We start from the raw sequence: 19,883 nt of genomic DNA, 5'->3' as shown, positions 1-19,883 counted from the left end.
GAGCCCAGTGCAAGTTATCTTCTACCCAGTAACACATTGAGAGGTGGCTCCTGGTTGACTATGAAGTTCTTCAGGGCTCTGGCTGATTTCTAAGCTCTTTCTCTCCCCATCCCCCTCTTGACAGGCTTAAGGGAGACCACAGGCTCCGAGAGTGATGGGGGTGATTCAAGCAGTACCAAGTCCGAAGGTGCCAATGGGACAGTGGCAGCTGCAGCCATCCAGCCCAAGAAAGTTAAGGGAGTGGGCTTTGGAGATATTTTCAAAGACAAGCCAATCAAACTGAGACCAAGGTCAATTGAAGTAGAAAATGACTTTCTGCCGATAGAAAAGGTATGTTCAACAGTTTCTGTTTTATTTCACCATAATGTGAAACATCCAAAAGTATATTGTGGGGTTTGGCCTCAGACTTCTGATGCCTCTCTTGAGGATTTTTGTGTTCTCATGTACTTACTAGCTGTTTTCCCTCTCTCCTTTTAGCTCTCTCTCTCTCTCTCTCTGTGGTAATGGGTTCCCTTGCAAAGCGCAGGCTCTAGTTTTGTTGCTTTCTTTCTTACTAATCTTCTCTTGTGTTAGTCTGCTTTCTATCACTATAACAAACTGCCTGAGATAAGTTTTTCATTTTTATTTTTATTGGTACATACTTACTGTACACAATGATTACATTCCTTCGAGGAATCGGTACATGTACATAACAAATATTAATTCTTTTTTCTTCCTCTTTGCCTTGCTTCCCTTCCTGAGATACTCGACCTATAAAGAGAAAAAAACTTATTTTGGCTCAGCGTTTTGGAGGTTCCAGTCCATCACTGGTTGGCCCCATAGCTTTGGGCTACAGTGGGCATGCATGGAGGGGCAAGATTTGCTCACAGCATGAGCTAGAGAGCAAAGAGAGAGAGAGAAAAAGCAAAGGGTCCTACAATCTCCTTCAGGGATGTACCCCTGATGAGCTAAGGACCTCCTACACAGCCCTACCTCTCAAAGGCTCCGCCACTTCCCAATAGTACCAACCTTGGGACCAAGCATTTAATGTATGGGCCTTTGGAGGGCATTCCAGATTCCAACTATGGCACCTCTCTATGGAATATTTCTCAGGATGACTTTTCAGATGTCCCAGCACTTCTCCATCCCCTTTCCCCAAAATGCTCATACCTGGACCCAGCTAAACACATGACCCTGATGCTTTTCAGACCCTAACAACCCCCTTCCCCATACATTTCTGTAATATTTTGGGCTCGGGTGTGTTGACTATGGTTCTGTAGTACAAAGAAAAATTATGAGTTCTCTGTAATAGTTAGGTGGAAATGATTTCAGAGTACTGAAAAGAAGTCTCCTGCATGTGTGAACGATGGAGACAGCCTGCATTGGGATTCCCTGCATTGTTCCCATCAGGAAGCTGGCTGTTTTCTTCTGCCTCTGGTTCTGGGTTGGCAAGAGGCAGACATTGTGTTGCTGCTGAGTACGCGGTTGCCATGGCAACACACTCGGAGCCATCATCGCTTGTGGCTGGTGATGACGTCTACTGTGGTACACTTCTAAGCATCATAGTTTTGCTTAGGAGTTGATAAGTTCTCTGGAATTTTCCAAATTATAATAGGCTACACTCGTGCTGTGTTTAAGTTTGTTAATTTGATTTAGTGCTGAAACTTTTGCTTTGATGTTTGTGCCAGTGGCATTGGGAGATGGGATATTAGCAACATCTCTAATGCAGGTTTATCAGTGGCTTCTAAATGTTTTTCATTTTTCATGAGATGAAATATTAAGGGTTACATCATCTTCTACAACTGTAGAACTTCCATCCTTCCCTGGCCCCAGCACACTTGCCCACCCAGGTCCATTAGAGACAGATTCTGAAAAGAGAACTTTTTGGACACTTACTTTATCCCCTTACAGATGAATAAGGGAATAGAGGAAAATACCCAGAAACTAAAGACTGTTTTATTTAAACTTCTTTTTTGTTGAAGCTTCTCCAAGTCAACATTGTTTCTTTCAATTTTCTGTATATGGTTTTTCTCAAGATATGAAAACAGTTTGTATCCTAGCTTGTGACCTCACTTCTGTTTCACATGGTCACATTCAGATTCCTGTAAGTTTGTACAAAAGAATAAGTTCCTATTTGGAAAGAAATAATAGTTGGAGTTTGTCTCCATTATATTCAGGTGTTTGAAATGACCATTGAATCAATCACTAAATAGTTTATTCCCTTTATTTCTCTCATGACTCTTGGTCTTTTTCTTCTCTGTGTAGGACAGTGTGTGCGTATATAACTTCTAAAGTTGCTTTAGTATTTTTAACTGCCAATAATGAATTATTAATAACCATTAATTTCAAATGCAATACTTTCATTTGCTTGTGTACTTACTTTTGAGGTGAGAGTCTCACTGTGTGCCCTAGACAGGTCTTGAACTCTTAGGTTCAAGCAGTCCTCCCTCAGCTTCCCAAGTGCTAGGACTATAGGCGGGTGCCCTAGCTACTCCTGAGTTTATTTCTTAGTGCACTTTTTCCCTGAACCCCAGAGCTGTTTGTTTAACTTCCCACTTCAGTGTCTCCATCTGGATATCTTAAATCTGCATCAGTTTGTCCGAGCTGGAAGTCCTTATCATCCCCTTCTCCATCCAAAGCTTTCCCTACCTCAGTTAAAGGCAGTGCTATTGCTTTCTCACTGCCCAAGACAAATGTTCTGGGATTTAACATGACTGATCCATCAGGAGACTCCATCAGTTTTGCCTCAAAAGTATGTCCAGCATCTACTTCTCCATGTCTTGTCACCTCCATTGTTCCCTCATAGGGCTTCTTGCATCTCCCCACTGATGTATGCCATGTGCTCAGAGCAGTGCATGGTACATAAGCAGGTGCTCATAAGTATGTTCAGTACATCTTTGTGGAATAGGAAGACTTAATGCATTGGTATTGATTACATGGAGCATTAACTTTGAAAGAGTTATGCAGTCCTTGTGTGTATATATGTGTATATACATGTATGTATGTGTGCATCCAAATTTCTGATTTGTTTGCAAAATGAAACTATGTGCCAGAAATTGCATTAACCTACTCCGTGGGAAGTGTCTGGGGGAAATATAACCTCCCAGGCCCTTTTTTTTTTAACTGACTGTGAACAATGTTTACAATACCTAAGAAAATTTGAAACTACCTCCACCCCCTGCTGTTGGAACCACAGAAAATTGCATAGATTTATGGATCCATTATGTTATTGCACAGCCTGACACAAGAATAGATGAGTGTGATGTTATTTTATTAGTGTACAACCTGGCTCTCATCACTTTTGGGGTGTTTTTTTTCCTGAGATTTATGTTTAAGGAAGATAATTTTCTTTGAGAATGGAGCTTCCTGTTTTGATTTTGCAGAAACACGAGCTAGATCTATTGTGGCACTGTGTGTGGTTGGTGAGGCCCAAACATGTCTCCTGCTGCAGGCTAGGGCAGTTGGCCTTCTGACGTGGCTGATTTGATAGCTTGGATGAAGGAAAAAAGGAATTGGAAATAATTAACAACAACAAGCATCATATTCTTTCCATTTCGGTTTGTGAAGTATGATGACCTGCTTTTCTGCTTATCTTACCTGTTTAATCCATATGACCCCGAAGTGATATTTAGATTATATACCAGAAGACAAATTGCATAATGTCCCTTTACTACCAGTGAATAAAGAAATAGCGAGTATAGATATTCTTGTTTCTCTTAAGATATAAGCATGGAACCCATTTATTAATCTGTTTAATACTGCCAAGTGGATAAGCCTGTGAATTATTTGTGTAAAGCACCATTTATCTGAAGTATTTATAGATGAAATGATATAATATCTAGATTTCTTTGCAGTAGTTAAGAAGATAGAAGGCCGGGCGTGGTGGCGCACGCCTGTAATCCCAGCACTCGGGAGGCTGAGGTAGGAGGATCACTGTGAGTTTGAGACCAGCCTGGTCTACATAGTGAGTTCCAGGTCAGTCTCAACTACATAGTGAGACCCTGTCTCAAAACCCCCCCCCAAAAAAAAGAAGAAGAAGAAGAAGATAGAAAATGGATGAGGAATACAAGAGACAAAATTGGTTATGAGTTGGTAATTGTTGGAACCAGGTTGTATATACATGGAAGCTTGTTACATTCTTTTTCTGTATCTTTTGGAAATTTCCCTAATATCAAAGTTAAAGAAAAACCTTGGAGAAAAATGGAGCATTTACAACTGAGCTCAGGCCAGATGGGCTGGCACATGCCTGTAATCTCAGCAATTGGGAGGCCGAGGCAGGAGGTTCACCACAAGTTTGAGGCCAGCCTAGGCTACATAGTGAGTTCAAAACCAGCCTGAACTACATGATGAGAACTTGTCTTAAAAAAAACAAAAACAAAAAAACCAACCAACCAACAAATGAACAAACCAGAAGGTTAGATGGGCATCCTATTATTTTCCTAGATGATTGTCCTCAGTTGGGCTGTCTATGAAATGGAAATACTATTTTTACCTTTTGTACCTTATAGGACTTTTAAAAAGACAGATATAGATTAAAAATTGTAAATTGTAAAAGTGACTCATTTCTGTTGTGTTTATTTAGTGCTCATGATTTACTTGGCACTAGGGACACAGTGGTAAGGGAGAACCAATCATTGTTCTCAGGATCTGAAAAGCAAACAAGGAATAATAATATAGTGTGAGAAATGCCACAATCAGGGTAAGATTGGTAATAATCACAGTGCTGTGCCCTAAGAAGACTCCTTGGACATGGCAGGAAGTGATGAGTTGGTGGAGAGGTTGGAGAATGTGGGCTTATAGGTAGGTGCATGTACCCACTTCCTACAGGAAGTGATATTTAAGCCAGTACCACAGGCCCAGTAGGCATATGTCAAGCAAAGGAGCATAGAGTTATCAAGGTGAGCAGAGCAACATATATCAATGCCTCTAAAGGGGAAAGATATAGCACAGATGGTTGTAGAGATGCAGCAGGAAATAGGAAAAGATGAGAATGTAGAAAGAAGCAGGGCCTAGAGTAGTGGTGGCAAACCTGTGACCCAAATGCCACAGCAGGCCGTTTGTATCATTGAAAGCTCCAAGAGGTTCACCATCACTGGCCTAGACCATGAAGAACCTTGTGAGATTTGTTAGGAGTTTGGGCTTCATCTTGAGGGCAACGGGGAGCTAGAAAAGGTGTTTTAAGCAAGAGAGCAACGTGACAAATAGGCGGTTTAGAGAAAGCATTTCAGCTGTAGAGTGGAAGGGGGCACAGAAGATGGTAAGTAAAATTCAGAAGATAGGTACCAGAAATTTATATTTGCTCTCTTAACAAATAGCTTCCCATCCCCAATTTAAGTGCTAAATCAGTTGATTAATAAGATGAGTGAGTGAATGGAGAATCAAAAGACTATTTTTGCTAATTTTTTAAATATGGATATCCAGTTGACCTAGCGCTGTTTGTTGGAAAGATCATCCTTTCTGTGCTGCATGGTCATGTCACTTTTGTTGTAATTTAAGTTGCTGCATATACGTAGGTCTATTTCTGGACTTTCTGTTCTGTTCTATTAGTCAGTTTATCTTTGAGCGCATTCTGTACTGCCTTGATCTTTGTTCCTCTTCAGGATAGTGTAAGCTATTCTTGACCTCTTGCATTTTCATTTAAATTTCAGAATTAGCTTGCCAATCCTCACCACCACCAAAAATCTTACTAACATTTTGATTGGGATTGCATTAAATCTATAGATACTTTTGGTGAGAATTTATACCTTTTCAACCCATAAACACAGTATGTCTCTCAGTGCAGATCTTATTTCACTTTATGAGAAGTCCTCAAGCAGTATGCTGGTGTCCTTTGTATGTCTTTCTATGCACATGTTATATTGTAATGCTGTTACTGATGAAGGCAGTTGGAAGATACAAATTAGGGAGAGAGCCAGATGGGCCTTCCAGCTGATCCCAGAATTAAACTTACCTACCCGATCTCAGCAACATTGCACGAGCTCAGGCCCATGTGACTCAGAAGGGCCTTGCCCCTCCGGGAAGGGCAGCCAGTGCAGCTTCTGAGTGAGGGAAAAAGAAGAGCTGATCATGCCGAATTTATTTTCCCTAACTTTACCTGTCAGGTGGGTCATTTCACTCTTGCAGAGGAGCGTGAGTAAAGGGGCAGAGAGTATCAGGAGTGTTTACTTGTTTACACTTGCGCTCCCTTTATGTGGAAGGAAGTACCATGATAAGGGATGCTCTCAATGTAGTCTTCATTTACATTTCCCTGATGGCTAAATATGTTGAACGTTTTTTCATATATGTATTGGCCACTTTTTCTTCCTTTGAGAAATATCCATTCAATTGTTTGTCTACTTATTGATTGAGTTACTGGTTTGTGTGTATTAAGATTTTTTACATTCCAGATATTAATCCTCTGCCAGAAGAGAAGTTGGCAAAGATTTTTTCCCATTCTGTAGCTTGTGTCTTCACTTTGTTAACTGTTTCATTTGCTGTGCAGAAGCTTTTTAATTTTTTGTGGTTTTATAAGGTCTCTCTGCATATTTCAGGTTGGCCTTAAACTCACTATGTAGCCCGTGATGACCTCAAACTCAAAGTGATCCTCCTGCCCCAGCTTCCCAAGTGCTGGGATTATAGGCATGGGCCACCATGTCCAGCTAGAAGCCTTTTAATTTGGTAGTTCCAGTTGTTGATTCTTTCCATTATTTGCTATGCTACTAGAGTCCTTTTCAGGAAGTCTTTCCTCCACCAGTGACTCCCCCTGTTTTCGTACATCTTCAGTCTGATTTGGCTATCATCAAGAATACAAAAACCAATGTCACTATATTATATACCTTAAATGTACCAATAAAATTAATTAAAAATAGAATACAAAAACCAGTAAGTGATAGCAAGGATGTAAGGGCAAAGTAGCTAGTACAACCGCTATGGAAATCAGTATGGAAGTTCTCCAAAAAACTAAAAATAGGGCTACCATTTGATCAAGCTATACCCCTCCTCAGTATATTCCCTAAAGAATTAAAGGCATTATATTATAGAGATACCTGCATACCCATATTTATTGTAACACAATTCACAGTAGCTAAGCCATGGAAACAGCCTAGATGCCCATCAAGAAATGAATGGAGGGCCAGGGATTTAGCTCAGTGTCTCTGCTGCCTGCTTTGCAAGCACAAGGACCTAAGTTCGATCCCTCCCCCCAAAAGAAATGAATGGATAATGAAAATCTGGTATACAGACGTCTTCTTAGTCATTTTCTCATTGCTGAGACATAATACCTGACACCCACAACTTAAAGGGGGAGAAGTTTATTTTGGCCCAAGGTTTAGAAGTTTCTGCCCATGTTTGGCAGGCTTAAGTACCTGGTAGAAGCACCTGGGTGGAGGAAAGCTGCTTGTCTCATGGCAGCTGGGAAGCAGAGAGCAGGGAGGCATTGGGAAGGAGGATACGCCCTTTCAGGTCATGCCCCTACTGACCCACCTCTTCTGACAAGATCCCACCTCCTGATAACCGGTCGGCTATAATGCCCCCATAATCCAATCACCTTTTCAAAGCTCTGCCTATGAACACATGAGGCCTTGGGTGGACATCCAGATACACACCATAACAAACATAATGGAATATTATTCAACCACGAAGAATAACAGAATCATGTCATTTGTAGGATAGTGGATGGAACTAGAGATTATTCTGTTAAGTGAAATAAGCCAGGCTCAGAAAGTCAGGTGTTGCATGTTTTCTCTCATGTATGGAATCTTAAAAAATAATAAGAGATGATATAAAAGTAGAAGATGTACTATTATAGAAGAAGGGGAGGAAGGAAAAGGAAAAGAGATGATATAAAAGTAGAAACACTATTAAGAAGGAAAGGGAAGAGGAAGTGGGCAGTGGGGGTAAAAATGATTAAAGTATATCTATGCATGTATGAATATGTCAAAACATCCTACTGTTTAACTAATATGCACCAATAAAAAAATCTGAAAAAAATGTGTTTTCTCTTACAGCTTAAGTTACTGTCGTGGGTAGAAATGGATAGCTTGGGAGAATATTTTGAAGGTAGGATCAAGAAGTTTCATAGTATATTGGGGGATACAGGAAAAGGAAACCTTGAAAATGCACTTTGTCTGATTAGAAAATACTGCAGAAGGAAAGTGACAGGTTAGGGTAGCTGGCTTTTGAGGAACTTGTTGGACTATCAAGTGGTGACATCCAGCAGGCAGGTGAATAATAAATCTGGTGACCAGGAGAGAGTGATAGATGTGGATTTGGGGGTCATCCACCTGAGGATTGGGTTGGAAGACTATAAGCAAGAAAGCAGTCCACACAGGACCTTATTCTTGTGAGGATGATGGGTAACTACCTCTGTTTCCTACTAGGGGACCTGGGAGAATTTCCTTTTCAGGCCGTTTCCCTGTGACCCCCCACGCAGGTCCTCCTGTCTTTCTAAGCTGTTCTTTTTATGAGTTACTCAGAGAAGCACTTGATGAGCACTTGGGTGAAGGGAGTAGTGAATGTCACACATGAGTAGATGAGTTACACATATGTGGGTGAGCCCCTGAACCTAATTTGACATACTTTTATACAGAACAATCCCAACTTTTTTGTGCCAGCTTATTCCATGCCTGGGTTCTCTAGGCACTAACTGTGTGGCCCTCTTAGTCAGTGAGGGAAGGGCAATCATTTTTGCCTCATAAGAAGATAGTTTGAGACTTGACAGTTTTCCTAGTTGGTAGTTTACTGTGTTTTGTCCAAAGAAATAAGAAGCTCCTTTCTCACAGTCTTCCTGTCTTAGCTGATTTCCGTTAGTTACTTCTGACATCTCTCTCTTGAAAGGATTTTGTTTTTCTACATTTTCTACTAGATATTTTTTGTAACAATTTCTTTTTCAACTTTCATCATCTTAAATCGAATCTATATAGTCAATCACCCAAATTAATGCCTTTATGGTATCAACATTGTAACTTTTACTTATGGCAAAGAATTAGAATTAAAATCATATATAAATAAGTCACTAATTAGCTGATTTACTCAGCCAAATTGCAGAAAGAGAAAATGAATATCTTTTACATGTTATTTCAGGTATCCTTTTTATTCATTCTAGTAAAAATTCATCAAGCTATCACAGCATAAAATTAAAACATGTAAACATCTGAAGTGATGATCTTTGTTCCTTAAAAATGAGAACCAAGGCATGGTAGCATATGCCTGCAGTCCTGAGGCAGGATTGCAAATTTGAGGCTAGCTTGGGAAATTTAGCAAATCCTGTCTCAAATTTTAAAAATAGGAAGGGCTGGGGATATATAGCTCATTGGTAGAGTGCCCCTGTGTTGATCTCTAGTACCTAAAAGAGGGAAGGAGTGTCAGGCTCTAATCCATTCGAGACTAGAAATAAACTCTGGGGGATCTTCAGGAGATAGTGATATATTCTTTGACTAATGAAGCATAACTGGGCCAAAACCTTGTAATTATCGGAGATCTAAGAGTATTGGATATCCCATCCCTCATTTTGGAGAAAAAATAAGATAATGTGACATTTCTTGAGCTGTTGGAAAATCAGTGGCTTTTAATGAACAGATGGTATTAAGATGCCCATTGGTTGCCTGGACTGAATGACGCATATTTGAGAGTTTCGCGCTTTAGTTTATCTCTCCTCAGCATACCTCTGTTTTCTTTTTTTTGTTGTTTTTATTGAGTTCATTGGTACAATCTAGGTATACAGTACAGTTCCATTCATTATTGGGATCTTGTACCTGTACATGACAGGTCCTGATTCTCATTTTTCCCTTGTCCCTGCCCTCCCTTCACCCGCTCCTCCCTTCCCCATTTACAAGCACTTTATTTCCATTTTTTCATTTTCTCATATTTTTTTTCCTCTCCCTTATTACCTTTCCACTACCCTTCCCACTTTCCCCACACCTTTAGCCCTTTACTTCCCATTTTACATTATTAATTCTCTCATTAGGATCCTGTGTACTATTATAGCTTTTCACACCAGAGAAACGATTCGGTATTTCAGTTAAAGAAATCTCTGTATGAACATTAAAAATAGGGAATCCTAAAATAAAACTAAAAAGGAAAGTAAAAGAGAAAAGGCACTAGGAAAAGTAAAAGGGGAGGAAGATTGACAGGGAAAGGTAAACAGTTTGCAGCATTACTCTTTGACATGTTTGGTGCTGTTTACAGTTTAATACTTAATGTGACTGAAAAATATAGTGAATGTTTAAATTCTAAAAACTTGTTACAGTGAAAGGCACATTGCCTTTGATCCCCCGCAACATGTTACCCCTTGCTTGGACCACACTTATCTCATCATTCTCGCCACTTTCTGAAGCAGTTCTGGAAAGTCCCCTCTCATGTCTTTAGTTATGCTGTTGTGACAGCCTCCGTGTCCTGAATCTATTCAAAAAGTTTGCCTTTCACAGTCATTGTGACTTTGGGAAAGAGCCAGAATCACACAGTGCCAGATGTGGTGGAGATGAGGGTATTACCGTGATGTTTTTACAAGCCTGCCTTTCCTTCGGATGGCACTCAGCAGCAGTACTCACTGTATCTGTGCTCACACCTCAGAAAGACATGAAAGAAGACTTCCAGAACAGCTTCAGAAAGTGGCGAGAATGATGGGCCAGTGAGAGGGAATGCTTTGAGGGGCTTATTGGCATTGTATCTTTTACCACACTAAAAATGTTAAATTGAAATAATCACTGTATATTTTCATCACCCTTTATATATGCTTCACATGTACTTTCTAAAGCACTCAGGCTAGTGTGTTTTTGGCACTGCTGAGGATTGAACCCAGGGCCTTGTGCATCCTAGGCAAGTACTCTGCCACTGAGCTACATTCCTAGGCCTGGTAGTGTATTTTCTAAGAAATACTCAATTGCAACCCAATCATCTACAAGTTTTGCATTCCAGGGAGGAGGGAGGAGAGAAGACGATGAAAAAAATTAAGATGTGTTATGTACATGTACCAGCTCCTCATGATGAATGTAATCATTATGTACTGCAAATGTACTGCAAAAAAAAGAATCACATTCCCAGCCTTTAAAATTATGTTTTTAGGAGTACTGTACAGTGGTTATTAAGCATGTGGGTCAGAGAACCCCGGTTTAAATCCCAACTTTGCCTCTTCTTTGGACAAGTTATTTAATCACTCAGTGCTTTCTGTTTCTCGTTTTTAAAATAGAAAAGCAATAGGATCTGTCCCATGGGTTGTTGTGAGAATTATTAATGTGTAAAATGATTAGAAAAGTTATGGTATACAATAATTACTTCATTAAAGTTAGTTGTTACTGTTTTCCTTGTTGATAGAACAGTGTGCTCGCTTCAGCAGCACAGATACTTAATAGAACAGAAGGAATACCCATAAATGGCAGTGCCCTTTCTAGGATCATTTCTTTAATTTTTGATTATGGAAAATTCCAAACTCTGAGAAGTAAAATTGATGCTTGGTGTATCTGTGGTAGCCATTTGTTTTGCATCACCAAGTCTTAAATGTCACCCACTGGAAAATAAGTGCCATAATTTGAAATTTTGTGTCACCATTGTATTTACAATTCCTTAAAAGTAGTTGTTAAAACCATCATATCTAGTTATATCTAGATGAATTAAGATAGTATTTTGCCCTAATCCAGTTGAAATTATAAGAGAAAACTCATTTTGTCTGGGGTCTGCTTGTGGTCTAGCTACAGATTCACTTTTCCATTTGCTCTTTAATTGGTTCACTCATCCATTCACTGAAGCATTATCGAATACCTTCCATAGATCAGCAGTGGCAGTTCTGGGTTTGTATATAAATGTGCTAAGGGTTAGTAATCCATGTGGGAAGAGTTTGGCTAGATAGCATGTCTAGTTGGTGTATTCCCATAATACGTGCAGGTCCCCCCCCCCAGGAGGTTATTAATTTGGGTGGGGAAGGTGTGATCTAGTTAATTGGAATAGAGTTCACACTTCTCCAAATCATGCCTTGGATCACCCATCATATATAGGCCTTGTTGATTTGTCACTACATCAGAAAGACTTGAGTACGTATAAAAGTTACCATAATGCAGGGATAAGGACTACCGGAGTTATGTCCAAAGTATGAATGAGAATAAAGAAGACAGAACTATCAACTTTCCTGGTCCTTGAGAAGACAGGAATAGGGTGTCCCAGAGATCTTTTCAGGGAGAGAGGTAATTGGGTAAAGTGTTAAAAGATGATGGGAAGAGCTGGGAGTGGTGGTGCACCCCTGTACTCCCAGCAGTCTGAGAGACTAAGGCAGGAGGACAGTAAGTCAAACCTAGCCTGGACAACTTAATGCCTTAGTTTGACCTTGCCTCAAAATAAAAAAGGACTGAGGACGTAGCTCTGTGTAAAGACCCTGGGTTCAAGCCACCGAAGAGAGAGAGGTGGGTGGGGAAGGAAAGAAGGAAAGAGACAGGAGTACCTGGACAAAGAAAGAACATGATTAAGTCAAAGGGGCTAAGAAGTGAGTTGAATTAGATTGTAGAGGCTGTGCCAGGTGGTGGCGATGGTAATGGTGGCATTAAAAGGGGAGGTGGCAGCTGTTCCTACAAAGCTCTGCAAAGTCCCCTCACAAGGGGCACTTCAGGGTGGGCTGGTTAGTTGGAGGAGTTCAATTGGGCAAGAGCATAATCAGATTCATGCTTTAGAGAGGTAACTGGGGAGGTGCTGGGGAATGTGGACTAGAGATGGGAGAGGAAGTAGCTGAGAGAGTTGTCAGCCTGGGGCTTCGTGGATTATGACTGTTTGGCGAGGCACCAGGAACTTCTAGTAGCTCTTGGAAAGGGGCAGATGGGCCCACCTCATGCACACTCTTTTGGCTGGGCCGCTGTTGCCTGGGTTGGCAGCAGAACTGACAGAAGAGCCAAGTTTCCTTTCAAAGAAATTCTTTTGTGTATTTTGGGATCCTAAAAAAGCCAAGAGTCAGCATTCTCCTATCTTTCTTAACAGACTTAAGACAGAAAATTTTAAAAATTTAGTTGGAAAGTCATCATTAAATATGTTTACATATGTTTACAGACATAATCATGTATATCTGTACAATACAAATGCACATTTATTTATGGATATGTAAATAAGCGGGCTTATCTTCCTGGTTTTTAAATTAATTTTTTATTTTAGAATAGTTTTAGATTTATAGAAAGCTAGTGAAAACAGTGCAGTTTGCACATACCCTACACTCAATTTTCATTGTTGTTAACAGCTTGTATTAATATGGTACATTTGTCATAATTGGTGAGCCAATGTTAATATATCATTATTAACTAAAGTCCACACTTTATTCAGATTTCCTGAGTTTTTTACTCACTGTCCTTGTTTTTGTTCCAGGTTCCCATCCTAGGGTGTTACATTATGTTCAGTCACCCCATCTTCTCTTGGCTGTAGCAGTTTTCTGACTTTCCTTGTTTTTGATGACCTTGCAATTTTGAATTTTGTTGAATGTCCTTAAAGAGGCACTTGTCTGGAAGTTTCTTTGTGATTGGACTTAAGTGCTGGGTTTGTGGAGGAAGGCCACAGAGGTGGAGGGCCAGTCACATCGCATGTCAAGGCACATACTGTACCCAGACATCTTCTCACTGTTGATGTTAACCTCGCTCACCTTGACTGAGGTGGCATTGGTCAGGTTTTTCCTCTGGAAAGTCAGGTTGGTCTATTTTTTTTTCCTCCTCTTCTACTCAACTCTTTTACACTTGGGAACCCTGCACTTGAAGAGTTAATGCTCCACTTCCTTGATCAAGGGAGGAGTAGCTAAATAAACTATTTGGAATGAATTTGCATAGGATATTTATTATGCTTTCATCATAATTAGGTTTTGATAAGATGATTTCTTATCAGTTTTCTGAATCCCAAATGCAAATCCTGTAGGACTTGTGTCAAAGTTGTCATTTCCCACCTACTAACATCTCCCACACTTGTTTTTTCTATGTCATATGTAAACATATCTGTATCTCACTCAAGCAGATTGTAAACTTCTTGAGCACTAGGATAGCTCTTTTTAATAATTTTTTATTGCTTTGTTTTATTTTTTTCTCATTGAGTGTATTGGTACATTTTAGGTATATAGTACAGTTACATTCATCATTGGGATCTTATACCTTTACATGACAGGTCTTGGTTCCCATTTTTTCCCCTTGTTCCTGCCCTCTCTTTACCCCCTCCTCCCTTTCCTATTTACAAAAACATTTTTTCCATTTTTTTCATATTCTCAAATTGTTTTATTTTTAAATATTTTAAAATATTGTTTTATTTTTTTAAGACAGGGTGTTACTTTATAGTGCAGGTTGGCCATGAACTTACTATGTAGCCCTGGCTGACCTTGAACTTATAGCAATCCTCCTGCCTCAGCCTCCTGAGTGCTGGGATTACAGGCGTACACCACCATGCCTGACTTGGGATAGCATCTTATTCAAAGACCCTCCCAGAGTTGGGCATAGTACAGACAGTTAATAAATACAGAATAAATTATTTTTAAATTACTTTAATTTAAAATTTAAATATTAACCATAGTAACTGAAACAGGTCATAAGAATCTGAGAATATATGAAAGGTAGCAAGATGAAGATGTGCTGGCAATCTGACTTATGACAGTGACTCATATGAGACTCATATCCTTCTATAAGCACTTTACAAATATTATCTAGTCTTACAGACAACCCCATTGGTTGGTGCAGTTATTTCCATGATGGAGAGATTGGTTTTTGGGGTTCTTTTGGTAGTGCTTGTGATCAAACCCAGAGTCTCATATGCTAGGCAAGTGCTCTATCACTGAGCTACATTTCCCATTATTTGCATTTTATAAATAAAGAAACTGAGGTAAAGAAAGATTAAATAAATTGTTCAGGATTACACAATTAAGAAATAACTTGGATTTTGATCTCAGGTACTCCTGGCTCTGTAAAGTTTCCAACTCTTAACCACTGGGTTCTGAATTTATTAAAGTGGCCATTTAAATATTTTTTGTTTGTTCTGTTTTTGGTTATTTTTGTTTTGTTTTGTTTTATGAGACAGGGTCTTACTACATAGTGTAGGCTGGCCTTGGATTCACTGTGTAGAACAGGCTGGCCTCGAACTCCTGGCGATCCTCCTGCCTCAGCTTCTCCAGTGCTGGGATTACAATAGGCAGGAGCTACCACACCTAGCCTAAAATGGTATCTTATTTGGGGGAAAAACAAGATTTCTAAATACTTTATTGTGGTCTGTTAGCATACTCATGATGATATGGCAGCAATCTTGCTGTATTTTTCCTAGGAAAAGCCTTTCCATAAAACCAGGGCTGTTTTTCATTTCTAAGTTTGTTTTTTTTTAATGAGTAATTTTTTTGTGTAGTGCAACTAACTTCATTTCTTTAAAATACAGGCATTTTCACAATTGATATTTCATACACGTATCCAGCCATGCAATCTGTTGAAAGATAGTAGGGTTTTTATTTCCTCTCTGGAATTTTTAAGCAGAAGTAGTCACTGGGTCCTGCCAAATAAACACTCCCTCAGTATGTTTCTTAACCAAATGGTCACACCTTTGGGCCACAGACAGCAACCTAGATTCCTGAAGAGATGTAGGAGAGGGAGGAGGACTTCTCGCAAAACCACCCAAGCCATGAATCGGCAGTGGCTTCCTGAATCATAAACAAATGCAAGCTTTGTTCTCCATTCCTCATTCGGTCCCAAGTATGACTCAGGCTTAGGCTGGGTCCTCAGGCTCCATGCCTTTGGCTTTTGTATGGAAGTGGGAGGATTCCAGGGTAGTTCTGGGACCTTTTTAAACTGAAGAGAGAAGACTGACTGCATGATGGGAGAAGAGGTATTTCCTTTCTCTCGCTCTCTCTCTGTCTCTCTCTGTCTCTCTCTCTCTGTCTCTCTGTCTCTCTCTGTCTCTGTCTCTCTCTCCGTCTCTCTCTCCCCCCTCTCCTTCTCTCTCTCTTTCTCCATCTCGCTCCCTCTCTCTCTCTTTGCTTTTAGAGATGTAATACATCCCTTTAATTTGTATTGTATCTGTACCATCTTGTAGCAGGACTTGTACTGGGTTAACATTGGTGGGTTAAAATTATTTATGTGCCAGCTAGAATCCCACAATGGAGAAAGGGCTGTGGATGTGCTAAGGAAGAACCGATCAAATGTTAGGATTATTTTCTGAAGTCAAATGTTGCACTAGAGCTATTTAGCTGTTTTTATTGCTACCCCTGCCCCTGCCCCAGCCCCCACTGCTTTGGGCAGTTCAGTTATCAATTTTTACAGCTGTTTCCAATTTCTCTGTGTCTTGGTTTTCATGTGTTCATGCTGCAGAGTAATTTAGATGGGCAGTTTGCACAAGCAGTAACTGTTACATCATGTCACAGAGCTGTTTAGCAATTACAGATGTTTGTGCAGTAAACAAATACAGCTTGCTTTTCTGGTTAGTTTAGGAGAGAGGAATATGTCCCTGCTAAACGAACTAGCTATGAGACATTTCATTTGTGGGAGGCACAGCATTTGAAGTTTTCCTTGTGAATGAAGAAGCTGTGAGTAATGACTTCTGGGTGCTAAGGAACTGCTTTTTTTTAAATAGAGATAAAGATACTCACCTATTTTTGTAGTGTTGAGCATTTGTATTCAAATATTCTTATGTAACGTAAAATAAAGACATTATTTGCTTTCCTACAACTTTACTAGTAATAAGTTGTCATGTTTCAGTGAGTTGTTCATACTTGTCTACATAAAAGCAGAAGTCTATCATTTTCCAAACACAAAATAAAATTCCCTAAAATAAACCACAGGATAAGTAAAGCTTACAGTGTGTCATGTGTCTTCCATATCCCCATCTGTCATTGAAAAAAAATTTTAAGGGGAGAGATGAGGTCTGTAAAATATGTTCCTTTATGTCCTTTTATGTCAGCTTTAACTATTAGTATTTTTTAAATCATGGGGGGCGGGGAATAGGTGGCAAAAGGGAAGCATTTTAACACATTAAGAGTAAAAGAACTTCTTGAAATGTTTTCTAATGGTGCCTGATTCTTCCCTAGAAGGAGAACAGAGGTGTATGTATGAGGGAAACACTAGAAGGGTTTGAGTAAAATAAAAATAGCTTCATTTCCATGGGGTTGAGAGGATTTTCCTAGGGAAGAAGATCTGAAGTTTGCTGGTGTTATTTCCAAATTTTGGTAACTAGAAGAGAGAATAAGGTAATAAGTAGTCTTTCTCTGTGAGTTGCTCCTATTTGTAATGGTGAGTCTTCACAGGAGAAAAGGGTTGAAAACATGATAGGATAGCTGGTAAACTATGGAAATGTTTCTGCAACACCCCCCACACCCACCCTGGGTTCCTTAGGCGGAAGCCTAGAGATAGGAAAGGAAGATGGGAATGGGCTGGGAGCACTTACTAACCTGGTTATGTAGCCTGTAAGCTGTTTGTATTGTTGAGTGCTCCCTGAACCCTTTGCCTGTTTGTTTCTCAAAATGGAAATAGCTCTGTGACTTCTCTTATAACAAGAATTTTTGCAAAAACTATAATAATAAAAACTCAAAGTTGAAGAATATGAATAGAAATTGCCCTTAGTTATCTTATTGAAGAACACCTGTAATTAACATTTTATATATATCCTCCCAAACCTTTTTTTCCCAGAACCTGAATATGCATGTAGTGACATACATACCTGTCACTCTTCATACCATAATGGGGTTATATTAAATGTTGTCTTTCTTAAAAACATATTGTGGGTCCTCTTTTTCTGTCAGATAGCCATATGATATCGTTAGGGTATCCCTCCATCTTAGAGATATAGCACCATTTGTTAAACCCATCCGCACTTGATAACTCTTTAGGTTACTTTTATTTTTTAGTATTAAAATATTATGCTTACATATGCATATTGTATCTTCCCTGATTATTTCCTTAAGTTGAGTTTTTATTTTTTATTTATTTATTTATTTATTTTGGTATTGGTGATCGAACTCAGGACCTTGCACTTGTGAAGCAGGTGGTAGAACCACTGAGCTAAATCCTCGGCCCAAGTTGAATTTTTAAAAGAAGAATTTTCAAGTTAACGGCTGACTTAATTTGTGGGTTTGTTTTTAATGAAAATACAATCGCGATTTAGCTCAGCGGTTTGGTGGCCTGCCTTGCAAGCGCAAGGACCCGAGTTCAATCCCCGGTACCAAAAAAACAAAATACAATCGCAATAAAAGTAACTTTCTTAATCCTATATACTTAGCTTTACTTCCCAGTAGAAATCCTCATAAGAGCTTTCCATGTTCTGTACTCTTGTTGAGATGTGTAATTTTTTTAAAAATTACGGTAAAATACACTTAATATAAAATTTACCATTTTGACCATTTTTAAGTGTACAGTTTGGTGGTGTTAAGTACATTCATATAGTTATACAGCCACCATGACTAACTACTCATCTCTAAAACTATTTAATTTACAAATCAGAAACTGTTCCAATTAAATATTAACCATCCCATAGCAGGATCCCCCATCCTCTCGCAACCACCACCCTACTTTCTGTCTCTATGAATTTGACTAGGTACTTTATGTGGCATCATATAGATTTGCCCTTTTGTGCTTGGCCTATTTCACTTAGCTTAATGTATTCAAGGTTCCTCCATGTTACAGTTTATATCAGAATTTCCTTCCTTTTTAAGGCAGAATAGTAATCCGTTGTATGTATACGGTACATTTTGTTGGCCCATTCCTTGTCAGTTGAGTTGTTTCACCTTTTCTATATTGTAATAATGCTGCAATGAAAATTGGCATACTGTTACTTTTCCCTGTTTTCATTCTTTTGGGTATATCCCCAGAAGTGGAACTCGTTGGATCATATAGTAATCCTAATTTTAAGTTTTGAGGAAACTTCATATTTACTATAGTCACTGTATCTACTCCCACTTGCAATACACAAGGATTCTAACTTCTTTATATCCTCACCAATACTTACTACTTTCTCTTTTTGTTTTGTTTTTGATAGTAGCCATCTTAATTTTGGGTATGGAGTAGTATCTCATTATGGTCATAATTGTGTTCAATTTGTGTTCATCTTGCCTGTCACTAAAAGCAAAGAATATCATTCTTTTTATCTTAGAATTATGAGTTGGGATCAAGGTTTTCTGTTTGAAAATCACCATTAACCAGCTAATTGGTTACATAATCCCAAGAAATTACCCATTGCTTAAAGGAGGAAATAGGTTTCTCGTTTCCAGAGTGCCTGAAGAAAAGCAATATGCATTGCACATCCAGGTGGTTGGTAGGTTTCCTGCTTTTCATGTAGCTCTGCTTCCATACTTGAATCTATAGTTAGAGATTTATGGAGCGTGGTTTCAAAATAGTTATTTTGAGAAAAGATGAATTTCTTTTTTGTGCTGTTGTTAATTCCAGTGATATACTGATTCATCTTATATAGTGGTGAAAGCTATTTTTATGATTTTTCTCTTGCCTCTTCTCCTCTGGGATCACTTGGAATCAGAAATGAAGGTCCTTCCTTTCAGAAATTATTTGCTGAATTATTGATTTGATTCAATTGATATTCTTTAGTGGGATAGACAGAATTATCCATAGGTATTTAATTGTGGCTCTCTTTTGTTCTTTAGTAATAATTACTTCCTAATATCAATATCCTAGAATTTACAGATGGTTTTGATTCCTGAAATTCAAAGTTTCACATATTTCCAAGCGGCCATTACAATGATCATGTCCTTAAACCCAGTTTTTCTTTTTCTCTCTGATATTCTTACAAGTTATAAAGTGATATTGTAGCTAAGTGGATTTCAGTTGAGTTAAATGGCATGTGAAAACTGGCAAATTTAAAACAAGCTGTCCAGTTTACTTTGACTGCATGGGTGTGTCTTTTCTCACATTTAAGAATTTAGAGTGCTGGGGCTTGAGCTCAGTGGCACCTTGCCTGCCTTGGTCCTGAGTTCCATCCCGCGTACAAAAAAAAAAAAAAAAAAA

General features: G+C 39.0%; 1 protein-coding gene across 10 annotated transcripts in view; it reads left to right on the top strand.

Moving 5' to 3' along the window:
• Sh3kbp1 (SH3 domain containing kinase binding protein 1) overlaps positions 1 to 19,883 on the top strand; it is a 346,801-nt gene that overhangs the window by 196,165 nt on the left and 130,753 nt on the right. For 9 of the 10 annotated variants that reach the window (XM_010643666.3, XM_033760274.1, XM_033760276.1 and 6 more), the window contains one exon: positions 125 to 330. In XM_010643666.3, the coding sequence (XP_010641968.1) occupies positions 125 to 330 (206 nt within the window). Of the gene's footprint in view, positions 1 to 124; positions 331 to 15,635; positions 15,763 to 19,883 lie in introns of those variants that run through there. The other variant, XM_010643668.3, reaches the window with a different exon arrangement.

The sequence above is a fragment of the Fukomys damarensis genome, unplaced genomic scaffold, assembly GCF_012274545.1.
Source record: "Fukomys damarensis isolate Sample0158 unplaced genomic scaffold, DMR_v1.0_HiC HiC_scaffold_39, whole genome shotgun sequence".
Lineage (NCBI taxonomy): Eukaryota > Metazoa > Chordata > Mammalia > Rodentia > Bathyergidae > Fukomys > Fukomys damarensis.
This window is presented reverse-complemented; position numbering and strand designations above follow the sequence as displayed.